Below are 26,417 nucleotides of genomic sequence, written 5' to 3' on the forward strand. Positions count from 1 at the left end.
ATCCATGATTTCAAAATAGTCTCAGTCGTCGCGTGACCATGATGTCTCTTCAGCTGCCTCTGAGCGAAGCACTCACGTGCTAACATTTACATGTTGACTATTGTTAGAGTCGCCCCTATAAACACCCTGAAGCCTGACCCCGACAGTGAGCCTCATATCCATGAGGTCCGGAGCAACACTTTAATGCTCTGTATTGCTGCGGTCGTTGGTGCCAACACTGTTGTTTTATTTTCAAGCAGCATTTCCATGTTGACTCTTGTTCGGGTCACATATGGACCCAGTCAGAACCGCCATGTTTTCCTGAAACCCTGCAGGTTCGCTCAGCAGCCATATGTCCATCTGATCTGTGCAGCTTTACCAAAAAGTGCTGATTCTTGCAAATCTCTAAATCACGTTTACACTAAAATAATTACATTTAAACTCAAGCAGCTGGAAGAAAATGCACTCTGGCTTTGGAACATCTTGGAGAACCCTCAGTCAGTCACATCATTTTAAAAATGTGTGTAATTGTAAGTAAGTAAGTAAGTCATTTTTATTTATATAGCGCTTTTCCAGACCAGGGTCACAAACGATTAAACAATCAAAACAATATTCAATAAAGTATATACTTTAAAGATCAATATAAAACTGATAACTCAACAGCAGTTCCAGAAAATCAAGGAAAAGCCTGAACAAATAAAAACATCTTAAGATGTTAATAAAGGAGTCAGTAGATCGTTTCAATCACTATTTTTCAATTGAATTCTTTAATAACGTGCTCAATGTCAAACACACTATTTAAGACGGGAGTAGGAAATTAATATTCCTTAAATTCTGTGTACCGTCATGCTGATGGAAGAAGAAAATAATTGTTAATAAAGTAGAAAATATAGCTATTAGTCATTATTTTTAATAACATTTACTACGCTAAATAAGCTACATAAAATAAAATACTTCAAAACATGTATTTAATTTACTAATTAAATACTTTTCGGGGGAAATAAACACTGACAAAAAGGAACAAAAAAAAGTCTTATGATAATTTGAAGTGTAATTTTATAACACATTCAAAATGCATATGTTAGTAACAGCTATTAAATGTCTACATGATCATGAATTTATGCATACATACAGTCGAGGGGCCTCATGTGGTACTTTGGTCTGATTTAAGAGTATATTTGTCATAGAACACAAGGCAAAATTATTTAAAATAAAATTGTGTTTATTAATGTAATTGACTGAAGGAATAGACAACGTTAAACCTAAAGCAAATACTAACTATTTTAATCAAATGGCTGTTTATTAATAGCAAAGATAGAAACATCTCAAATAAATCAAACAAAATGCTCATTTAATATTTAAGTTCTGATCACTTTATAGTTTTTCTCATCATTTCCTCATAATTACAATCTTAATAATCAGGTAGAGCGCCATCCTGTGGGCCTTGAAAATATAACACTGTTTCACAAAGCTTCGCTGGTTTTTTTTTTTAGCAAAATTCGCTGAGTTAATGATTGTCTTAGCTTTTACTTTTTTTTAACTCTTATCTTTAATTTAAACAGTTTTTGAAATCTGGAAAACAAGTACAAATTGTCTTGACCTTCAGATTCATCGATGAGGTCATGAGGAAATGCTTATTTTCAGGGACTAGTCGACTTCATTCTAACGTACGAACTAAACAAATGCAGCAGAACTCTCAGGTATGAGATTTAATGTACAGACTGTGTTTGTTCTGTTATTTGAAGCGAGATATAGGAAGATATAGTGCGTGAGCTGCAGGAATGTAACTCGTATATCTCCCCTCGACGTGTCAAGAGAAGTAGGTCATGGTTAATGTGTCGGGCCTTGAATGAGAAGCAAACACATAACTTTGGCTCATCACACTCTCATCTTCACACTTGTGGGTCAATGACGCCGCAGAGTAGATGGAAGTGCAGATCGAGAGTCATAGCGGTGAGAGGGATGGAGCGTTTTTTATCTCTTAACACAAGAACAACTCAGCGAGGGCAGGAAGGAGCAAATGACAATATTTTAAATGAAGATTTAAAAGTAAAAGATCTGTTTAAAATGTAGTCTTCTGATGAATACAATATTTTTTACTACAAAAGTAACACAAACATGATACAAAGTTGTAGGAAGTATGTTTTTTATTGCACATGGGCAGTAAACAATGCAAAATAAAACAACTTATTATATATATATATATCTTTAAGTAATACAGCTATAAAACAATCACTCTACCATTATACGATTGATACATAATATTAATGATATTATAAACTAATACAATAACTGTTATTTGTACGAAATTGTGTTAATAAAACGAAATAAAATCGTTGCATGTCACTGACAGATATTTTTGTTAAAAGCATATCTCAACAGACAAAGTCGATTTTAAATATTATTTATTTAAATACATGGTTAAAGTCCTTAGTTAAAGGGTGACGTAATTTGCTGTAAGATTGACTTCTATATACGATTTAGTTACGGTTTAAGTTCTAAAAATATATATATTTTCAGTTTGTACATCCAGTTGTATAACATGTATTTTATATCGTTAATGAGTTTGAATTCAAAACTTTCGCATTGTATCCCGCACATGCGCAGACCATCTGTAGTACTGATAGCTACATTAGCAACATTAGCTAATATTGTTTTTGTTTTATTAACATAGTTGAACGTATGTATCACAGCTTGTGATGAATTTGTTAGTTTATTTATTAAGGTGTGGGTGTGTTTAAAAAACTTAAGAATAAAAAAAAAAGTTGTACGACTTGAGCTGTTCGTTTCCGGCTTTAACTTAAGGGCAACAGCGCCATCTGCAGGCTGAACTAGTATTTTCAGCTTCATGTGCTCATTTCTCAATTTATTTCTCAATATATTTATCAATATATTTATATATTTTTTATATTTACATAAATCTTTTTAAGGGGTAATAGATTTTTACAAAAACGCCAAATGCCAGAATTATACAGATAAATTCTCATTTCTACAACATCTTTCATGGATCACTTCTCTGTCATTCTCTGCAATGAGCAACTATTTTTAAATAAAATACGATCACTATGAGATGAAATGAATGCTGTATGCTTTTGTTTTATATTTTAACAATGTATGCATTAAGAACGAGTTCATGAACGGGTTCAGATTGGAAAAGACAGTAAAGAGAACATCAAGGTCTCAACATGGTGCTTTTATTCTTCAGCTTTGGTAGCAAATGCAACATTCTCCGACGACAAAAAATAAATATCATTTCAAAAATAGCATCAGTGCTTTCCAAGTCCACACTGAGGCGAGACCACCCTTGTGCAATAATCCAGGTCTGCCATGATTGTGGGGGGATCTCACCGCAATATAGTCGTCTCTCAAGAGTTCGCCGCGTTCAAGGTCACAGCCGTGTCATCAAGGTCAACCTAAAAACTCTGATTTACAAAATACTTCAGGAAGGAACAATCGCTTGTACTTTAAGAGCTTATTTATGTTGAATCGGTTCATGAAGTTGGGATTAGATGAAACAAGAGGCACTCGTAACTGTCTTCAGTGGTGATATACTGTGTATTGCATAGATCGGCAGCCGTGAATCTTCTGAGATTAAAAAACCCACGTGGAAGGAACATCAGCTCTTCAGGACTTTTTCTTCTCCTGAGATCATTACAGTCGTAGAACAAACCAGTCATATTGCTGTCAATGAGATGAGACGCCGAGCCGATAAAAGAATACATGTTGATTTTAAACTAGCGATAAAAAAAACCCCATCATAAATAACTTGAAATCACTGCTTGTCGTGTATTTGTTGGGCTGGGAGGGAGAAGGAAAAGTGCACGTTGGATCCCCTGCGGGGGTGAGGGTTAAAAGAGCAAAAGGCCGTCCAAGGCTTCAGGGTCCAGGGACTTGTTAGTCGTCGGCCAGGATCTGCCAGACTATGAGGTGACTGCGTTCAGCTTTAGCCACTGAAGGCTGCAGAGACAAGGTCGGGTTGTCTCCTTCCTCCACGTCGCCCTCCTCGTCACCTTTAGACACAAAAGGAAAGTTTTAAGTTCTGGGAACAAACGTGTCGAAAAAAAAAAGGCAGGTTTGACAGTCACCGATCCTGAAGTCGATGTAGCCCTCTCCTCCACTCATCACCAGCATGGCGCCCTCTACTGGTGAAGCGTCCTCGGCCTTGTCTCCGACCGCCTCGCCGCTGCTCGACGCACTTGAGGCGGCGGCGCCTGAAGACACACACGTGTGTGTGAATATTTAACAACTTTTAATGTAGAGAATATGCGTCAGACCTGGCACAGCCGTGAAGAACTTCACAGCATCTCTGTGGCCGTGGAAACACAGCTGGGCGTGCGACATGGAGCAGTACGGGACGAACGTGCCCGCCTTCACTTTGTCCTCGCCTTCGTCCCCGTAGACGCAGACGGCGCCTTTAGGGTCGTTGGCGGCTCCTTTGGTGGACTTGTTGGCTGCTGAAGATCAAATAGTCGACATGAAAGTCACAAGCGCCGTCAGGAATCAAACATACACTCCGTGAGAGGGATGGAGATGATGACTCCATTTCCAGTGCCGATCCAGAGTCTCCTACAGGACACCATCAGGGCTGTGATCCGGACGAAGGAGAAGCCCAGTTTCCCGGTTCCTACCCAAGCCAGAAAAACAGCATCAACATCTGAGAGAAATTTTCGTTTTGAAGTTCTCAAGAGTGTGACTGACCGAGCATCTTGCTGACATAAGGTTCGATGTCCACGTCCTGCAGGTGCTGGAAGGTGTGAGCGTGGAACAGCCGCAGCGTGGAGTCCAGCCGGATGGACACCCAGATCCCGTCTCCGTCCCACGCCAGCTGTCGCACCTGGCTGTCTTTACGAGGATGAGCGTCGAAGGACTTCTGCGGCGGGAGGATCACACAAAATATGACTCGACTACGTTCGTCATTGGACACTGGAAATTAATTTGGCATTAATATGTTTTAAATATGTGTCAGGCCATCAAAGGCTTTGCTCGTTGGGTTTTTTGAAAGCACTGAAATGTATTTATTTTTTAAATGTACTTAATAATTTGTCTACTTAAAAGGTTGAATGTTTTTTTTGTTAAATATTTGATTTATTTTTAATTAGAATAACAAACTTCCTTTAAAAACTTTTTTTTCAATCATTTTAAATGAGTAAAGCTTATTCAATCCAATAGAACGTTGGTGACATAGTAATTCCATAAACTATTATTATTATTTACACGTAGATTTTGCAATAATTGGAAAATTATTCAAGTCCATTTTTTTATTTGTAACATTTTATAAATTAGAAATACAAAATATGTTTGTATAATAGGGCCAATAATTCTTTATTGAATATAAAAAGGCTGCAAAATATAATTTCGAAAATTGGAAAAATAAACTTTACAGTAAGAAACTATTGAGTTCAATTATATTTAAAATGTATGAAAATGTATATAAATTGTATATAAAATTAAGTTTCATAATGTGAAATTCAATATTCTGATGGCAATGATCTGCTTCTATAACACACCCGACCTCCCAGTGGCAACACAATCTTTTAATCTTCTGTGTTCCATTTACTGAATTTGCTTCCTGATCCCTGATGGACTCATTTGTGGACAAAAAGCATTAAAATCATGCTGTGATTTGTGGTGATAATCTGTGAAACGGTGTTGCATCAACAGACGTGTACCTGTATCTTCATGGCTTTGGGCTTCACCACGCAGATCTTGTTCCTGTAGCCGCACCACACCTTGTCGTGCACGACCGTCATGCAGCGGATGGAGTGGTTGGGTCTCCCCATGTCTATCAGATGGTAGTTGCTGAGGTCCCACTCACCGTCTGGCAGCAGAGATCGGGCGACAGATCAACTGTGAACATGGATGAGGTCGCGAAGGTCTCACCTGCTCCTCTCTGGAAAACTGCTAATGTGCCATCTGAGAGTCCGGCCAGGACCCGGCCCTTCACGTGTCTGCGAGGACCAAACAATAGTCAGGTTTGCTGCCACAAAGAAGAAGAAAAACGAAAGAGTTGATAAACTCACACTATGCCGAGCACCGACTCCTTCATCTTGATGGAATGAAGACACCTTTTCCACTGAGCCACAGAGGAGTGGACGTAGATGCTGCAGAGAAAGTGAGAGAGCTCGGGTCAAATCGTTCACATCGACGAGTCTTGACCTCACCATCCGTTCTGTGCTCCGAGCCACATGGTCGGCAAGACGCTGCTCATCTTCTGAGCCTCCTCTCGCATCAGATCCTGGTCCTCGGCGCCAGCATCCGAGTTCACGCCATCTTTCACCAGGTAACTCTCACTGACGAGAGAAATTAGAGTTCAATGGTGGAGCTTTGAAAATCCAACAACACCAACTAGCATTTTTATTTTATGTTTATTACAGGTTCTACAGATCTTTCTAGACGAATCACTCATACCAGAACTCTTCATAATAATTATAATATAGCCAAGCACAAAAACAGAATAAACCATAATTAAAACACAAAAATCAGGTGCAATAAACAGATTTGAATAAATATGTTTTCATTTATGATTTGAAATTATTAAATGTGAGTTCAGGATAGTTCCAGAGATGGGGAGCAGAGCGGCTTAATGCCATCAGTAAAACCCCTTTCTAATACCATGTGGAACTCAGTGCTAACATACCATCTTGAAAAAGTGTGTTCAATGTGATGCTGTGATGTGAAGCAGGAACAATAAAAGTTTGAAGTCAAAGATTCTACGACGAGAGAATGAAGCCACAAAAGCAAAGCTCTTGCCAACATATTAAATCACATTTCTTCACTCATCTAAGAGCTACAAGCTAAAAACGAGGAAGCTAAAGGGAGTTCTAAAGCCAAAGAAGTGAAAAAAATGATTGTATAACTCTCTCTTATTCAACCCAGAATCATTTTAGGAAATGGATAATAATCAAAAAAGTGGTTGCAACCAATAGTATAGAGTCTGAGAGCTTTAAAGAAATCCATCTTCTGATGTGATGCAAGTTGTATTAACTCATGGGTGGTTACCTCTGAGAAAAGTCCTCCAGAGAGTCTGGGTTCTGCTGAGCACCCAGTGGATCAGCAAAGACGTGTTCAATGAGGCCTTCTCTCTTGCTGGCTCTTTGGTCTGCAGGCACATCAGCAGCCTCTGTTGCCTCGGTGGCCTCCTCTGCTGGCTTAGACACTGGAGAGAAAAGGTTAGTTTTCATAAGTTTAAAAAAGGAAACAGGAATCTTTAAGCTCTTACATGATTCTCCATCAGCAGCTTCTCCAGCTGCACAGCCCACGACGGTGATGCCACCAAGAACACCGTCATCGCCTGCACAGCTGCTGGTGTTGACCACTGAACCACTGTCCTCCACTGCTCCTTCATCGGAGTTCAGAGAAGCTTCTTCACCTGCTGGATAATCCTTTTCACTTGCACCTTGATGATAAAACACAAAGAAGATTTTTTTTTTTTTTATTTCAAAACAAAGCAAAGTAAAAACTTACATTTGAACCATTTAATGTTCGGAACATCATCCATGTCAACATTCAGACTCACCTGGGACACTAGTGATGCACAGGACATGAGAGTCGCAGACTAAGAAACTCTCCAAAATGTTTCCAGGCTGGTTTGCGTCGACGACCACAGCTTTAGTTGCTGACTTTGTACTAGTGCATATCCAGACCATGGACGACATCTCATCCTGGTGCTGCAGCTCCTTCTGCTGCTCCTGCACAACAATAATACCTTATGGTTTTATCATGTTCAACAAACTCTACAGGACGTTTTTAACTAATTATCAGGACATTCAAAGATGAAGCTGACCTCCAGTTCTTCGTCAAGTTTATCCAAACTGCTCTGGGAGCCAATTTTCTTCTTGGGGCTTGTAGGGCTGGACATGTCACTGTAAAACACACTCCCTCCTACGATGGAACCTCCGTCTCTGGTTTTACCTCCCGACAGATTCACACCAGCAGCACACCAGAGCTGCAACGCAATTATGGAACAAGAACAGGTTAGTCTAAGTGTTAATGTTTTTAACTGAACCAAACCAGAGAATGTTAGCAAGAACATAATGCAAACCTTCATAGAAGCATCTTTTTCATCCAGCGGTCTGAGGAAGACTGGGACCGGTAGATTCTTCATATTGCTATCGCCACCGTTACCCTGGAAACAAAGTTCATAATCAGTTCAAACCAGCAGAATTCCAAAGCTGAACAGTATTTCAATGTTTAATTTACAGATATGAACTCACCTTGTACTTTTTGGGAAGACTCCAGCCATATGCTTGAATTCTTCCGTCCTCTTTCTGGACGTGAGCCTTCACCTGCTCGTACTGGGCCCTCTTCTGCTCCCTCCTGGATACCACATTATCTGCAGCCACTCTGGATCACACAAGAACACTTACTGTGATAACACGAAGCCTCAATGTCAAGAGCTGCAGGGTTTAACTTAATTGCGAAATGAAGGGGCAGTGATGAGGTTTACAGACACTCACCAAGTAAATGTGAGATTTTTAAGTAAGAAATGTGTTCTTTTTTATACAATAAGGGTGTATCTGGTCAAAAGAGGGTAGTGAATTCACCTCATTACTCAAATATCTGTTGTATAAAGGTGTCCTTCACTTCTGAATATACACATTTTCTTTATGGTTTTGATTTTATTGCACAAACTGAATATACTGGATTTCAAAATATGAAAATGCTCATTTGTAAATATGTAAACATCGGCACATGTGGATTATAAAATGTCCTCCACCTCAGTATAAGCTAGTATTTTTTAAATTGTCTCTAAAAATAGTGTGAAAGCATTCGGCATTTTGTAACCATAAAGAAAGGTAATGCATCATTTAAACTTCTCCAGGTGAGAAGTCAAATTCATAATGAGAATAATGATGGACTTACTCCTCATTGAGGAAATCAAATGCCTTGCTCTTGTCGCTCGGCAGTTGCTGCAGGGTGCTGCTCTTCTTCTTGACCGTGGGTTGGATTTGTGAGGTGGGAGCGTTATACTTGACGTTGACCGGCGCCTCCACCGCCGGCTTCTTGGCCCCGCCGCCCGACGAGCTGAACAAACGGCTGAAACTGGAGGTGTAAGGGTGGGGAAGTGGACGGAAGGAGGCGAAAAACACAAAAGACAAAACGTATAGAGGGGGGTAGACACAAGCAAAAGCTCCGGCAGCAAAGACGCAGCTCAACACTCAAAAGAAAGAAAAAAAAAAAATTCTATGGAAAAGATCTAGCTATTTGTACGTTACGATTTTGCCATCACACAATTTCATTAAAAACGGACAACATTGCAAAGGTGCAAAAGCAGTTAATACTGTTCAACTCGGAGGTTAGTCAACAAAACAGGGGGAACAGCTACACCCTTCATTTTCCTGAAGTGTGAATAATACACATGAGCCCTAAACAGACAGATTACAAATCTAATGTAAAGTTTCACTTGTAATTCATTAAGTGTTCAGGTCAGGTTTATCTTTAATTTCCATTAAAAGGCATCTATAAGCCGTTAAGAAAATTAGTTCAGATGCTACAAACCACAATTCACATCATGGCGAAGTTCTGATGTATATAGTGTTTCTTTATATGAAATTGAGCGACAAACCAATCATGACTAATGACTGATCGCTTCAGTCCACCATTGAATATAACCAAGAGAGGTTTTCATAGCGAGACTTCAGGAGCTGATGAAACCTTTTTTCCATCCATGCACATTGTTAGTTTGACTAACTAGAATTTATTTTGAAAGTTCCTGTTAAGTCCACACAACATAAATGTGTGTTTTATCTGTTACAGGAATGGGATGACTTTAAGCACAAGAATATGAAAAAGGTCAATTATTAGACCAGGTTTAGCCTATTGCATGTCAAGACCCAATTACTCCCTCCCATAACCATGGTAACAATCCTCTACACACCTCCTAAACAAAGACATCAGAGGGTCAGAGTAAAGAGAACAAACAACAACAGGACAACACAAAAGAACATAATCGGTTATTTTAGCATCTTGTACACTGACAATTGATGGTAAAATAGCCAAAACCTTCAGCAATAACAAACTTTCATATCAAACGTAAGCCATTCCCTCTGCGATCAGATCATTACTGTTGCAGAAAAGCCTGGGTGTTACTCTTAAAAGCGTACCATTAAGATAAAAACTTCATTAGTCACATCAGACCCAACTTATCAAGAATTTACCTACATCCTAGAGAAACCCACAGTACAACATAGAATACAAAAGAAAGTCAATATGAGCAGGACACGGTGATGACAGTATTTGTCGGAGCTAAAACTTGGAAGCCAAAAAGAAATCTTACAACTGCCAAAGGCTGGATTTCTTCTTCTCTGGCATAGCGGGGTTCTCCTTTGATGCGCTAAAGGGCAAAACCAGATGGTACGAGTGAATCAGTTGGACAAGAGTTGAATATAAAAATATCAACTTGCCGACTACTAAATCTTAATCGACTGATAATAATTTACCGGATCATCTCAGTCCATCGTACAGCCTCCTGCAGTTCCATTAGTCTCTCCTTGTACTGGTTTCTTTCCATCAGGACTCTGGCCATTTCCACCCTCGTAAATCTTTTCCTTTGGGCTGTCGGTACGTCACTCTGCAGGTTGGTTTGAAGAAGAAAATGTTTATAAACCTTTGCTCCATAAAACAGTTTATTACATGATTATTGAGTAAGAGCAAGTGAGAGATATATACTGTATATATATATATATATATATATATATATATAAATAACCATCTGTGCCTATCATGATCTTTGGTGGTTGCCAGGATAAAGATGAAGATAATGATGAAGAAAATCTTTAAATAATTTTGACTTTATCTGCAACCAGCCCCGTTTTATTTCTAACAAGTTGCTCATAATGTAGTTTGTCACCTAAAACATGACAAGATCCATGTTTAATAACAAAGGAAACACTTACATCGTCCTCATTTACAACCTTTGTCTTCTGTTTATTCTCAAGTTCTGCTTGAATCCTGTATACAAAAAACAAAAATTTTGTAAAATGTTCCTTTTATCTCTTAAAAAAAAAAAGCAAAAGCAATCTTACTTCTTCAGCTCTTCCTCCAACTCTTTGTTTTTCTCTTCCAGTTTGGTTTTAGCCTGAGTGACAGCATCAAGTTCTCCCTGCAGGCCTTCTCTCTCACAAGACAGCTCATCTACTTTCGCAATCAGGTCATTCTTCACTATATTCAAAGCATTTCTGTGGACAGCACTCCATCAGGGTCACATTTACAAACAGCTAAAGATTTGATGAAAGTGATCGGAAAAGAATACAAAAATCATCTACGAAGGTCTACTCACTTCGTCTCCAGTAGTTGAGCATTCTCCTGGATTAGATGTTCAACTTCACGACCCATTCCTAAAACGACCACAATTGAAATGTTGGTAATTCAGGTCACATCAAGTCTAAAACACCTCAGAATGCTACGACAAAACCCTTACCCAAGAAGTGGCAGTCTGATATGAGTGGAAGACGATGCAGATAAAAGTGCTCATTACTAATCATTGCTTAAAAAACGAGTCTCACAGCACAGATCTCACTAGCAGCTAGTCTTACGCACCAGAAAACTCATCTGAGGTCCCACGGGTAGAGAAATTACAGACAGCAGAGCAGGAAAAGATGTTTTGGTGAACAAATGAATGATGCTTAATACCCCAGATGACAAAATATTACTAACCTAGTAGGTCCGCTCCATCGTCAACATCGCCGATGAGGTCATTTCCTGCAGACGACAGCTCCTCGAAGAGAGAGTCAGTGTTCCGGTCGAAGGCTAGATTCTCTATTCCTCCTTTAGCCGGTGTGCTGAAAAAATGTCAAATAACAGTTTTACCACATGCACAAAATAAACATGCATTTTTTAATATTAATACATCAAGTCCCTTGACATAAGAACTGCAGAAAAGCACTTCATACAAGTGTCAAACAGACATGTGCTAAATAAATGGCACCAAATTCATTCATTATTAGTCTCTGTGTTTGTGGAAGCAAGTATTTACAAGAGGATTTTGCAGATTTTGTCTCCTGCACATAAAAGTGTGTTAATTCACTCCGAGCATTAGTGTCTGCTGTCATATTCATTATGATAAACATTGTAAGGACTTATGATGGTCGTTGAACCCACCTAACCAGTGGTCTACTTTACAAGCCATGAATCTGTTACCTTGTTCCTCTGCAGCCTTCAAGGTCCATGTCAAGTTCAGGGGTGGACTCGATGATGGCCTGGACTTCAGACTTCTCAAGGGCCTCTGTTCCAACAAGAAAATGACACATCATATGAAGTCTAAAGGATATGACAACACTTGTGCGAACACCAACCGTGCAGCCCCTCCTGCGGCCCAGAGATGTTCTTGCTGCTCTCCGGATTAACACAGCTGGAGTCTGTGCTCCGATCAAATACTTCTGACTCCCCCGGTTCCTGCAGAGGCGTTTCCACAGGAGCTGCAGCAACATCTAAGGCATTTGAAGGTGCTGCAGAGTCCAAATTCTGGTAAGCTACTGGACTAGTACCAGAGGACGCTACACCATGTGATGTTGTGGGTTTGGAATTGGGAATGTTTGAGTTTATAGATGCGGAGACGCTGGACGTTGGTTGAGTTCCTTGGTTGGTGCTAGAATTGAGGCTTCTATCATTTGCACTTGACAGTTCATCCTAAAGGTAAAACATAAATGTTAATATTGTGAAGATAAAAATACATTACATTGACATGTATTATTGTTATAGATTACAATCATTTCCGTAAATTATATTTAGATTCAACACAGTTTTGAGTCAACACAGCAAATTTCAACACATACCCATCAACAACACAGACATGCACTTGCGTTGTGTACTGCTATACTAAACAGTGACGCACTTTTGGTATCGACAGTGTAACAACAGGTGATTGTGATGATATAGTTCTATAAAAAAAGCTTTTGAAAAAAAAACATCAACTTATTAGTGATCCATTATTACAGTCAGGTGTAGCAGCATTCCATGTCATTATTGAGGCAGTGCAGTTTGTTTTTTTTACACTAAACCAAAGGTCATAACACCAACTTGGCGCGTGCAGGACAATTCTACCTTCTCCTCGTCTCTCTGCTGGGATGGGGGCCTTTCCAAATTCTCATTGTGGAGGGAAAAAAATGATACATTTTCTAAGTTATAAATCAAACTAAATGGTTGAGGTGTGATATAAATACAGACCTTCATTAATGTCTCTTTTCTTGGTTAGTTATATAATTGAGCTACATAACACATTAATAACCACATTTTAAAATGAACTTGTATATTGCTTCATCTAAACAGATTTTAAACAACTTTAGAAACAATTGATGAACAAAAATGGGGTGGGTCTGTAAACTGAAGATAAAGCTGTTCTTCCCATTAAATCTGACCTCATACTTATCTTATCTCAGCTAATTAATATTGATTAGGAAGTTGTTAATATTCACAAGAGCAGCATGGTTCCCTATGGCAACATTCTGGAGACGCTTGGCACTTCCTACCCCCATCAATGGTACCCTTTCCTCTACTAACTGGGCTTACAACCAAGTTACATACAAACTCTGAAAATACTCCATCTTTTGCCAGCGCCATATCAATCACCAGCTAAGACCATCGGAATACTCTAAACCAAATGTAACATATTCTTTTTAAACATTGAGAAATGTAATAAGTTAGTACCTTCAGACTGATGTCAGACTGTGGGTGGCTGTTGTTGTTGTCTAGTCTCCAGGGCTCAGAAGGAGCCTCCCTGGGTTCTCTGCCAGGGTCCGGTACGACACCATCGTTTCCAGGGAGCTGGAACAAACCCATAGAGGTGGGTCGCTCCTTCCTGGAGAGACATTTCAATTCAAAGTATGAATAAATCCTTTGAAATAACCAAGAGCGGAGAGTCTATTTGTTCTAAAATTGTGAGCTAAATACACAGGAGAACAGAGAACTGTCTATATTCCATGGTGTGAGTACAGTAGGAGCAGAGTGACCATGGCAAAAAGCAGACCAAAAGCCGGCATTGATCAAAATAAACAAAGGACACACCATATTGGGCACAAGAGGTCACAGTCAGGCCATAGAGTGCAAGTAATGCACTCTTTTGTTCAACGAATACACCCATTCAAAGCTGAAACAATGTTTAAAAATAAAACAGAAGAACAATCCAATCTAAGACTGAGTAAACTTGGATTACAGGATATTCTTTTAGTTATTAATATTACTCTTCCTCAGCCCCACATCATTTCTATGAACTGAACATGTAAGCCAGGGATGAAGGATATCACACCAGCTCACGTAATACCTGCAGAGTCTGGGGATGGAAGGCAGAGCAGGTAAGCCGCCGACAGAGTAGTGAACCAGCAGCAGCACCGACAGAGACACCAGTACGGCAGAGTTGACGACCACTGCTCCCCCGACAATGCCAAAAACAAACAGCAGCATACGCCCGGGGTTCATGGCCCCCCAGGATCATGGCCCTATGCCCGCGCAATGACCAAGCTGAAGGACATCAGGACGAAATATCCAGATTCAAAGAACCAACTGTGGTTCACACTCTCAGTCGTGTCCTGTGGGCGTCACAGCAAAGTGCTGTATGTAGATCAGTCGGAGTGGAGCAAACACCGTCGTCAATCCCTGCAGCTTTAGCAATTGTAGCCTAGCATGTAGTCCACAGAAGGCAGATCAACCAGAAGTAGCTCCTCTCTTTTCACATCCTTCTCCCAGCAGGTGATTTCACTCCTCCGACCCCTCCAGAGATGCAATAATGCTGCTACTGTGCAGTCTAGAAAGCTCTGCCTCACTGACCGGCTCAGTCCGACTGAGCACCCCTCCCACTCTTTTACTGCTCGTCTCACTCTCCGGCTCACATTCTCCCCCTCTCTGTTCAATTCAGGGACTGCTTGTATCATATGCCACTGCTGAGAGTGGTTCAGTCAGTGGATGCGATACAGAGACACAAATGTAATCAAGTCCTTAACTTTTAAATGAGTCACAAACTAAAGAACAAGTGATGAGGGTGAAGATGTGAACAAGTTCTCTCACCGCGTTCTGCCCGACGAGCTGGTCTCCGCTGGTTCTCCGTTGGTTGGTGCGTGTTGTTGATGTTTAGTTCGTTCCAAATGTTCCATGTAACTGTGGATCATCTGGTCAATGGTTTAAAGAAAGAGGGCAAAAAGCAAGCCGTCATGAAAATACATAACCAACACAAATATTTTATATTGACTGATCATTAGATCATCATCTGTGTGGAGCATTATTCACTTTAACTGTCAAGAATGTCATAAAGGGCAACTAATGTGTTGATTTAAGTGTCTCTAAAATAGATGTTGGACTCTATTGTACTCATCAGTATACGTCCGTCTGTACAAAACTGTTTTTTCATTTACATATTACATTAGAAAATGTGCTTATGAAAACACTTAGTTTTTCTGGAGATTCATTCTTGTTTACCATAACCACACCCACTTTGTGATTTGTCAAACATCAAGGTTTGATATCAAACCCAAAAGTCTCCACCTCCAAAGTACTCGTTGTTTAAACAAAGCGGGGAGTAGTTACAGCTGGCTAGAGGAGGATTAAAGTCATTATTACGTTATAATGGACTCCGCTCTCATAACCACTTATTGGCCAAGATTTCAGACGGGGGAGTTTATAAATTAATAAGTTCAAAACATGGTCATGATGAGGGACTCACTGCATCTTGGTGAGGAAGACTTCAACATTTGAAACATGTGTGCAAGTCAGAAAGGTTGTGTTTTTACATTAGTTGCCCTTTAAAAATTATAACATAAACCGTCTAAGGGCTAAAACAGTCTCAACTTAAGCAGTTGGATTGAGTGAGTTACTCATCAAGTCAACTTAATAATGCTGTCTCTTAAATGTTTTATATATATTTATTTATTTTATATATATATATTTATATATTTTATCATGCCAGTATGTAGCATACCTCTGTATGTCTCTGATGAAGAGTATTGTACTCCTTCTTGAGATCGGCTTCCCTCTCCTCAAATCTGCTAACTGAAAGAAAAAAATGTCACCAGGAGGATGGGTTGCATTTCAACCTCTTAACCAGAGGGAGGCAGACATGCACCAAATGAACTCTGTTAAGGAAAGAACACCAAAGAAAAGGATTATGATAACACGTGTTTACTAATAGTCTCAGAGAATTAACATGATGCTTGATAAACAGTGGCACTTGTTTTCTAAAAAGTCAAACGTCTAAGGAAATCAAAGTAAGTCACTATGTTTTAACAATTGAGTTTTTCAAGTTGTTGTTTTTTATGATCACATTTGTACCCGTATGTATTGTTTATTATAAAGTTAGGTAAGGTTCTGAATTGAAAATGAAAAAATAAATGCCAAATAAATGTAGAATACAAGTTGTAGAAAACTAAAGATGGATGGAACAGTTGGGTTTAAAGAAGTAAAAGAACAATAATGATAATGTCATCAAAGTATGTTAAATGCAACAGAAACGGACATCAAAACTTAAAGAAAGTATAGACATCACATGAGTCTTTCTTCTACTAAAACTTAATGTAGGACATCTGGAGATTCCAATCAGTAATAACCATTATAATTATTATTCTATTATTTTATACTCCCTTGTACCATTGCTATCCATATACTGGGGAAAGGATTACATACAATTGAATATAGCATATATAGCAGCACAAAAATAAAACATGTCATTAAGTTGGGCTACTAAACAGTGAAGCTAAATGCTGAACAAATAAACCGTTATCCATTAACCATGTTATCATTTAATAAGTTCATCATCATGTCATGAAGGATAACATTTTCAATTAATTTAATATGATCACTATACACAAATAATTTAACCTCATGGCTTATTATCCACAATTATTTTAGATAATGCTTAATCAATATGCTTTATTTTCATTGTTTCTTTATATTCATTTTCAACTTACTAAACGTGAAATCAGCTACTAAATAGAAATATAAGTAGAGGAAAGAAGCCTTTCCAGTTCTTTTGAATCTCTTTAAAAACATAATTTACAAGCATGTAACCCACCTTGACTCCATCCTGCTTACCAGCTTATGTATGTGGATATTTGAGAAGAAAACAGTTATCAGAGTGTGATAACAGGCTCTAGATCAACTTAAGAGGATAAGCCCTTTAAAAAGCTAGCATGCCTCATTGGCGTCGAAATCTCTCCATTCCGTTTTCAGTCAAAACTGAAAATATGACCTCACTATGAACGTAGGAGTACAATAAATGTCAGCCAGGAAGAGACATTTTTACTCTCGTGGGACTTTGAACAACCAAAATAAGCTAAACAGGTGTCAACAAAAGAGGAAGTGTACAATAATTTGACAAGAATATTTCTCTGGGATTTATGGGGAAGATGTGGTTACAAACTGAAACCAGACCCATTGCAGGTGTGTCGATGAGATGAAGTAGTAAGTAAATAGTTTGGTAAAGAAACATCATGGCTTGTGATGAAGAGAAATACATTATTTCGATAAGAAACTAAAGCAACCACATGTTTTTTTTGATGGTCTCTCTTCATGTTACCTGCATTAAATCCAAGGTCAGCAGTATTTCAAGATGAAAAAAAAAAATCTACTAAAAGTATTTATAAATACAGACTATGCCTTTCAATGATGCACAAAACACAGCATGATTTAATTATATACTGCGCTCTGCCATTTTTCTATCCTTAGTACAAAATCACACAATTTCATTTGCATAAGATTACAAGCAGTAAGACTTCAACAAAAATATATGGAAAGGGTTTCAAATGTAAAAGATACAATTTGTAAATAAAAGTAAAACAATACTCTATTTCAATGCATCTACTATGCTTTATATAACAAAAGGAGGACATACAAGACTTTTCATTGCGTTAAGAACTTTTTATTATACTTTTTAAGCAATTATTTACTAAAATTATATGGAAGAAAAGGGAGTGTCTTTTTGCACAAATTTCCCATTTCAGGGTCTGTGCTGACCTAATTCTAGAACAAACAACTAGTCACAAGCTATTAACAATGTAGTCACACACTTATCATGTGAACTTTCTTCAGAGGCGCTCATCTCACTCTGAGAATTCGGCAGCATCATAGTTCTTGAAATTATTATCCAAGATCATTTGTGTTTGATCTTACAACCATAATCAAATCTGAGTCGCATTAATTAAAGGAAATCATTTTTGGAAAGAATAACCGTGTTTTTTAACGCCATTACTTTGCCATTTCTGTACTTCTGTTTGAGGTGTGGCAGACCTTATTTAAAATGATATGAAGGTAAATAAGACAAAACTCTTGTTTTATGTGGCCCATGTTGCAAAACATTTGAAGATAACCATTTAAAAGAAAAACTGAAGTACTTGGTGCAGGAAGTAACATTAAAAAAGTTTAAGGGATTTAAAATCACTAGGTAATATATACGGCCTGTAATAATTAAATGTGAGATGTGTGCATTTGTGATAAATACCCAACACACTGGACTTACTCTGATCCACATGGTTTTTAGCCCTTAGCTCTAGTTGGCGTGTATTTGACTCCAGTACCACCAATCGAGACTGAAGTTCCTTCTTCTCACACTCCTGGGAGTCTTCGAAGACAATGTATCTCTGCAGATAAAACAAGAAGAGCATGAGCAAAATACTTTGTCAAAATAGTTACAGATACACATAGTGCATGGCAATTGAAAAAATGGGAAATAAAATGTGCTTTCTAAAAGTTTTGACTCATATAGTAACCGTGGGTTTGGAACATGTTTAAAAAAAAATGTATATTGTTTTTTAATGTTTGTCTAGACGCGTTAATACCACAGAAATGAGAACCAGATAAAAATTTTTTTGCCACTTTTACACTTTAACCAATGAAGATAATAATGGGTAAAGGTCAACGGGACCTCAATAGTGATATACTCAGAATCACAATATAAAATGTACTTCCGTTGAAGGCTGCTAAGATCAATTATATAGATCTTATAACATACCTAAACATTCAGAAGATAGAGAAACGTCACTTATAATGTCAAGGCAATTAGAGATTATCAAACCCATGGCCAGTAATCATTTACCATGCAAATCTCTTAGAAGTTACCAGGTCACAAGACGCCGAAACCCTTTCCAAATCTTTTCAAAATCTTAAACACATAATAAAGCGGAAGTCTCAAGCCAACAAGCCACAGTTTAACTGGAAACAAATCCATTTCACGTAGGGCCAACCACGGATGCCCTCTGGCAGTTTACACTTGCTCAACCACAACTCTGAGGTATTGACCATGAAATGGCACACAACATAAAAATCAGCCTTAAACCAGATCTGTAATTATTATATTGATTTTAAACATCCAGGGCTATTGCAGTATAACTCCCCAACCATTGTTTAATGATGTTCTCCAACAAGTTATTTTGCCTGGACAAGCAGCCTGGAGAGAGTTTGAGTGTCAACGCAAACAGTGCTGACAGAAAATTACAATTTATGCCTATGATCTTCTCACAAAAACACTTGAAACACTCAAACGAGTACAGTGCCAAAACGAGTACAGTGCCAAAACGAGTACAGTGCCAAAACTTGTAGTGTAAGAGTTGGCATTTAGCAATAGTCAAACAATGATTACCACAACAGAGAGGAGTTTCAAACCCACACTATACAGTTGTAAAAATACTTTTTTTTCAGTGTTACGCAATATTGCAGAATGTCAAGATGTGTTCTGCAATTTGAAAAGGATTTCTGCAAATACAAAAATCTCAATACTACAACCTTTTCAACCTAATTATGCTTACATTTACATAGTAACCCATAACATTACTGTAACCCTTTATTCTCTCCCTGCTTTACAAATAACTGTTACTTACTTTTCATTTCAGTCTGCAATCTTGAAAATCGATCAGCAAATTGCAGACTGCAGTCGGGTATTTTCGAACGCTGTATATATAGATTAGTGACATGTCCTGAGAAATGCTTGAGAGATAGTAGCTTCGTCACAAAAACAGGAAGTAGAGTTCATCGTTTCGGATTAGAATCACATTGGGAGTGACAAAAAAAGTGGCTTGTGTTGTACATACTGGATGAAGAATGCAAGACCAAAAAAAACATCAAGGATGCGATAACAGAATGAAATGAAGACGATCACTGTGACAAGGGAGAAGAAGGGGGATTTACTTCAGCAAACTATGAAGGAAAAGCATATAAGATAAACGAGAAAATATGGGAATTTGGACATTTTCTTGCTCTCTCTGATTTAGTCAACTACAACATTCCTCTAGGTGCATGTTTAAAATTGGTGCCGCGTTCCATTTGTTAGCTACTTAGTTCAGCAGTCATGTGTGCTCTCATGTGCAACGGTCTTGTGATACGAAACTTGAAAGCTGTGAGGTAAAATCGAATCTTTGCCACAGGTATTCACAAACAACGATGCGTTTTATTTTCTGCTTTTAAGTTAACCTTCTTTGGTGGTGCACAAGTTTGTCAGTGGCCATTGGGTTTTTTAACTATTTTTAATAAAGCACATGATTGTCATCATTATTTCTGTTGCGCGTTAGAAAAAAAAAAAAGGACGAATATTTCCTCTTTAATCTGTGAAAATGTTAAGGTGACCAGTTAAATCAGACCTGGGCAAAGTGACTCTTGACTGTATTTATGCGGCCCTCGTAGTGTCAAAGTATGATCATGTATAAATGGTTCAAATGCATAAACAAATGTATTTTGTATTTGTTATTCATTTACATATACACACAACACTTATTTACTTTTTTCCTCCTTTTTGTGTGTATATTGTGAGTATATATTAATCAAGTTGAAGAAATGTTTTGAAAAAAACCCATCTATACAAGAATAAAATTGCAGCTTATTAAGCTTAATAAATGTCACGGCCTAATGACGCATGTCCTTTTTTTTAGGGATTTTTTTTTGTCTTTCTTTTTGCTTGACGGTCCCTAACAACATTCACAGAATTTAATGTGGTTCCTTGAAGAATTTGAATTGCCCACCCCTTAAATAATACATTTAACTACATTGACATTGCCTCTTTTTTCTTTGCCAAATAAAGATGTTTACAAAATTCATGGCTTCAGTTTTAGAAGTGAACCTTTAAACCCTGAAAAACTCCAGGACTCGTGACTGTACCAAATAAGAAAAGCATCAACATAAACTCAATAATAACTCAGTTAAAAGTTCAATCGGCAACGTTTTCATTTCAATCATTGGTCGCAGTTACCGTAGAAATATGGCGTACAAAAGACATTTCCATCATCTCAACACAATCCTCTCACCCTCCAGCTCACCATATGACCCACAAGGGTTGTGCATGATAACAAGAAATAAGCATACTAAAACTGCTTAAATATGCATTCTTCTCAGAACGCAGCATGAATAATGCTGCCTTTGTCCGTTAGTGCAAGCACAAAAATATGCATGTGCACACACACACACACACACACACACAAAGAAATGGGAACTGCAGTTGAGATATTCAATTCATGCGTAACTGTATATGCCCCTCAGATTCAGAAAGTGAGCCCAACAATACTAGCTCTTAATAACATTGCCCCCCAACCACAGGTTATTGTGCTGCTAAGAAGAAGTTCATCTTTTATTATTGCAGAGTTGTCCTTTACACAGAGGTAGTAACATTTCACTAATCTGTGGTTGAATCTGACTATATAATAAAAGATGAAATCCATCCCGTTTCTACATTATGCTTGTTAAAAAAGATGGTAGTATTAAGTTTGCCAGATTCAAACAAGCATTTATATATTTGGGGAGATTTCGCGAAGATCTCTGTCCATTCAATAATGAAATGATATGGTTTAGTTTAGTTTTGATATGGTTTAGTTTAATTTTGAATTAATCAAAATTAGGGTAGATTGAACCAAAGATTCAAGGAGTCTTCAGAAATATCTAGTTTTAGATGTATGCCTCAAGACAAATAAATTGGTGTCACAAGGTCGTCGACGTGGTCTTCAGCATGATTTGTGGACAAAAGTGAGGGAAGCTGACTTTTTCCTGAATACTTCCTGCCCCGCCCTTTCCTCTACACAGCAAGACCACCTTGGAGAGTAATTGATCCTTCTCACATTGGGTGACAAATTAAAAGAGGTCTTTAGTAAAGTTTAGATAATGCACTCAATTCAAAAGCAGGAATTAAAGAACATAAAAGGATGGTTTCCTAATAAATTAACTTAAACTAACTACAACTGCTAAACAAGTCTAAACTTGTTAGATCACATAAGACATATATCCTTTTGTAATTCAGCATGTTGTTTTTTATTTCTCCATTGTTTCATGAAAGAAACCAATTAGACAGATTAAAGAAATTAAAGTGGGCTTGTTCAACTAGTTAGGTGATGGTAGATGGTCATCAGATACACCCTAACAGGCGACTGCACTTTATTTTATCAGTCATATACACAAATAATATGAATACTTTCATAATAATGTTATTATTTATGTGAGCTAGAAAGAGTATAAAAGCAGAAAAACTTCAAAGTTAATCTTTTTATCTGTCATGGTGTCACTAAAGGCAATATTTACTTGAGAAACCCAACGCAATATTAGCCACTGACTTGCTTCATCTCTTTAAGAATTCAGTGGTTACATTCATCATAATACTGTACGTGTTACAGCATGTCAACACACTGACAGAACTGCCTCTCCCACAAATATACTGCAAGATCCCATTAGAAGGAATAGCAGTGAGCCAACAGAACAAAGAGAATATTACATTCGCTGTGTTTTAACCGTTTGGCACCACTTGTAGCAACACAGAACAAATGTTTTATTATAACAATAAAGAAAATTCAAATTTAACAGCTGAAAACCAGTTCAAGTCGTAAAAAAGTGGCACAAATCTGAACTGAAATAATGAGTTAAAATCTGATAAAACTCACAGCACATTTACTTAAAAACCCATTTGTAAGACAATGTTTTATTTATTTTTTCAAGTGTTATTCAATTTGTTCTAGAGACACAGACGATGTTAACAAAATGACCACCAGCCCATCATGTGACAGTCTTCTTTTAAAGCCGACATCAGCATGGATATTATGAAATCAACTTTATTAGCCACGTGATCGTCTTATTTTCTCCACAAGATTTAAAAGTGATACGGATTGTATTTCTAATACAATATTTGAAACACACTTTGGCTTAAAGTGACTGCTTTCATAGAATGGAAAGGTTTCGTATCTAGAATTTTACACAAATATACTTTATCAATTATGAGATATTGTAAAACAAATTATATAAAATGTTCCTTAAATTAAAATTGTAAACAAACAACATGTCAAAATTGTGATGTTGATGTGTTCAGTCAAGAATCACTTTCATACTACCATTTCCATGTAGTGTAGTAGGGGTTTTGGAAAATATCGATAAGGCCATATATCACAATTTGTTTTCAAGATACTGTACTGATTTTACGTCACTTAATCGGTTTCTATTTTTGAGCTTTCAAATTGTTTCTTAACCGTAGTCCTTTTATGGTTTTAGTTAAAGTGTGTTTAAAATAAAACAATTTAAAAAAAATTACAATTAACATGCAAATATTCACAACGTTTGTTCATTTTAGTTTTGCATTAAACTTTTGTCATTACGCATTCATTACATACAGCTAAAGGAAGAATTAAATCCAGCGGGATCCCAGATGTGACTGAGGGCGAGAGGATACATTCGACTCCAGCAGATTTCAAAGCTGATACTTAGACACATTTTGGTCACAAAACGAATAAAAGCAGATACGACTTTGTCAAGAGTCATGTGGTCTGTAAATTATCCAACGCCCTAGTCAAGCACTCAGGCAATACTATAAATATATTCCTGTTCCTACAGTATCGCAATATATCATATCCTTGTCACTGTATCGTATCGCCAGATTCTTGCCAACACATGCTCCTAGTAGTGATGCTACGGTTTTCTGTACGATTTAATATGAAATTATTATATGATGATACAGCCATAATTTGTCCTACTGTAATGTTAAATGCACCATAAATAGAAAACGTTCTTGCACTTCACTGAGACTTAAATTTACATTTTGGATCAGGCGGGTAGATTAAAAAAATATATAACAAACAACGAAAACATTTATGTGGATCAGAATCTACTGATGGTTCCTCGCACACGGTTCAGGACCAGAGGATGGAAATCTTTTCAGGCTGTTGCTCCTAAACTTTGGAACGATCTTCCTCTCTCTTTGCGCTTGATGGAGTCTACTGACTCCTTTAAGAAACATCTTAAGACGTTTATATTTGTTCAGGCTTTTCCCTGATTTTCTGGAACTCCTGTTATGTTATCAGTTTTATCTTGATCTTTAAAATATATACTTTATTGAATATTGTTTTGATTGTTTAAGCGCTTTGTGACCCTGGTCTGGAAAAGCGCTATACAAATAAAAACTACTTACTTACTCTTAACTGAGACATACATTTTACATTTTGGATCAGGTGGGTAGATTTAAAAAAAAAAACAAAGAAAACTTACTTAAATTGACAACGATTCAAATAAAACATTGCTCATAAAATTGAGTAATTTTTTTTTAAAACGATGGGAAAAAGCATTACTCATTCTAGCAGTTGGCAGTGAGAGTTTGCATGGGGAACTTAAAATATATTTAAATAAATGCAGTAACATATATTGAGTTAAAGTAAAAAAAAAAAAATTAGTCACCAACTCTTTGGAATCATAAAAAAAGTATTTTGCAACTTATGAAAAAAATATTGTTTTCCAAATCAGATGGTAGTAAAAAAAATATCCCGGAAGAAGTTTTTAAACAAAATAAAAGTGTTTGTGTATTTGGTGTCATATATGTATTGTGTGAACAGTGTTTTTCGTATTACTTAAAATATTTCCATGCTGATACAGCCATAATATGTCCTACTGTACTGTTAAACATATTAAAAAAAAATACGACAAACAACGACAACATTTACTTAAATTGATTAACAAAACAACAAGTCAAATAAAAACATTGCTCCTAAAATTGAGTCATTTTTTTTAAACGATGGGGAAAAGCATTACTCATTCTAGCAGTTGGCGGTGAGAGTTTCCTTTGCATGGGGAACTTAAGATATATTTAAATAAATGCAGTAAAATATATTGAGTTAAAGTCAAACAATATTAAGCACCAACTCTTTGGAATCATAAAAATAGTATTTTGCAACTTATACTATCCAAATCGGATGGTAGTAAAAAATATATCCCGGAAGAAGTTTTTAAACAAAATAAAAGTTTGTGTATTTGGTGTTTTATATTGTATTAACAGTGTTTTTCTTCTGGATAAAAGTGTATGTTCTCTTCTCTGGCTTGACTTCTCCCAACTTTCCCAGATTTCCCTCCGTTAACACCACCGGTGACTGATCCAACATCTCAACGGTTTATGAACTTTACGTCCCCGGGTTCCCCCTCACCTCCTCGGTGTTCTTCCTCAGCGCCTTCTCCCTCTCGTACTGGGTCACCAGCTGCTCGTTGTCCTCCTTCAGCAGCTCCAGCTCCACGTCGTGCTCCTGGTTGACGGAACACACCGAGTCCAGGTTCTCCAGCACCGCCACCACCAGCGGCATCAGCTCCTTCACCACGTCCTCGTCGTAGAGCTCGATGAGCCGCTCGAACTCGCGGTAGATCGAGCTGGCGAGCCCGGACACCCGCTCGGACATCATGGTCGAGTTGCCCGAGTCGTCCTGGTACAGTATCACCTCGTCCAGCTCCATTTTTTTTTTTTACTCGACCACTTACTTAGCTTAGGCTAACGGCGGAGTTTTTCACCAGCTGACCACCACACACCAGGCTGTCCGCCTCACGACTCCGAGCCGAGAGAAGTTCGCTAGAACATTGGTGGAGGAGCAGCAGGAGAGACTCGGGACTCTCGCCCCCCTGAGGCGGTTCTTCTCGGGAGCTAAGCTAGCAGAGGAGCTACTGTGAAGAAGTCTTTACTCCTGATTAGTTTCCTCGTCCAGCAGATGAGCTCCTGTTGCATTCATGGACGCTCGGAAACAGGAAGCGCCCGGAGTTAAAGTCCTTAAAAAAAAAAGTTGTTTACAAGTGGAAAGTAAAATAAACGTGAATAATTAAGGCGAGATGGGATATAGTACTTTTTTTGTTGTTGTTTATATTGTTTAACGATTTTTCTTAATACGCTTTAAGTCGACGCTTAAAATAACTGTAAATAAATGTGTCACTGGAATCGAAACACAACCGAGTGACGTTATGTTACGTCGTGCGTTTGTTATTGTGGTCACTGTCGCTAACTTTCTTCACTACTAAAGTTTGACTGTGACAAGTTCAAATCAAAATCATGTTTATTCAGCTGTTTGTTTGGTTTAAGCGTAGATGTTGGCGAACTGCATGAGGTAAAAATAATACAATAGAAAATATAAAAAATTACCATGTAGAAATGTTTTATGATGGTTATGTAACTTATTTTAGTTTAACTTTACATGACTGATTCAATATCTTTGTTCATATTTTTACCTTTTATTGTGGGTGGTATATAAGGTAAGGTAAGG

The 26,417-nt window shown here is 37.7% G+C and overlaps 1 protein-coding gene across 2 annotated transcripts; it reads right to left on the bottom strand.

Moving 5' to 3' along the window:
• Nucleotides 1-3,157: 3,157 nt before the first annotated feature.
• Nucleotides 3,158-26,036, bottom strand: spag9b (sperm associated antigen 9b). Of its 2 annotated transcripts, none has more exons than XM_087794033.1 (29): nt 25,323-26,036; nt 18,416-18,536; nt 15,884-15,954; nt 14,977-15,077; nt 13,624-13,774; nt 12,273-12,606; nt 12,118-12,202; nt 11,635-11,759; nt 11,258-11,315; nt 11,004-11,156; nt 10,875-10,929; nt 10,419-10,549; nt 10,256-10,312; nt 8,842-9,021; nt 8,193-8,322; nt 8,021-8,104; nt 7,763-7,924; nt 7,496-7,667; nt 7,199-7,375; nt 6,979-7,135; nt 6,141-6,269; nt 6,000-6,080; nt 5,860-5,927; nt 5,649-5,797; nt 4,678-4,849; nt 4,490-4,603; nt 4,254-4,430; nt 4,065-4,190; nt 3,158-3,989 (listed from the first exon to the last, which is right to left on the bottom strand). In XM_087794033.1, the coding sequence occupies exons 1-29, from the start codon at nt 25,620-25,622 to the stop codon at nt 3,874-3,876; spliced, it is 3,936 nt and encodes a 1,311-aa protein (XP_087650159.1). In that variant the 5' UTR covers nt 25,623-26,036; the 3' UTR covers nt 3,158-3,873. The 2 variants fall into 2 exon arrangements, with proteins under 2 accessions (XP_087650159.1, XP_087650158.1); XM_087794032.1 differs by having other exon boundaries at nt 4,254-4,433; nt 25,323-26,035.
• Between the last annotated feature and the right edge of the window lie 381 nt (nt 26,037-26,417).

The sequence above is a fragment of the Callionymus lyra genome, chromosome 6 (assembly GCF_982586985.1).
Source record: "Callionymus lyra chromosome 6, fCalLyr1.hap1.1, whole genome shotgun sequence".
Lineage (NCBI taxonomy): Eukaryota > Metazoa > Chordata > Actinopteri > Syngnathiformes > Callionymidae > Callionymus > Callionymus lyra.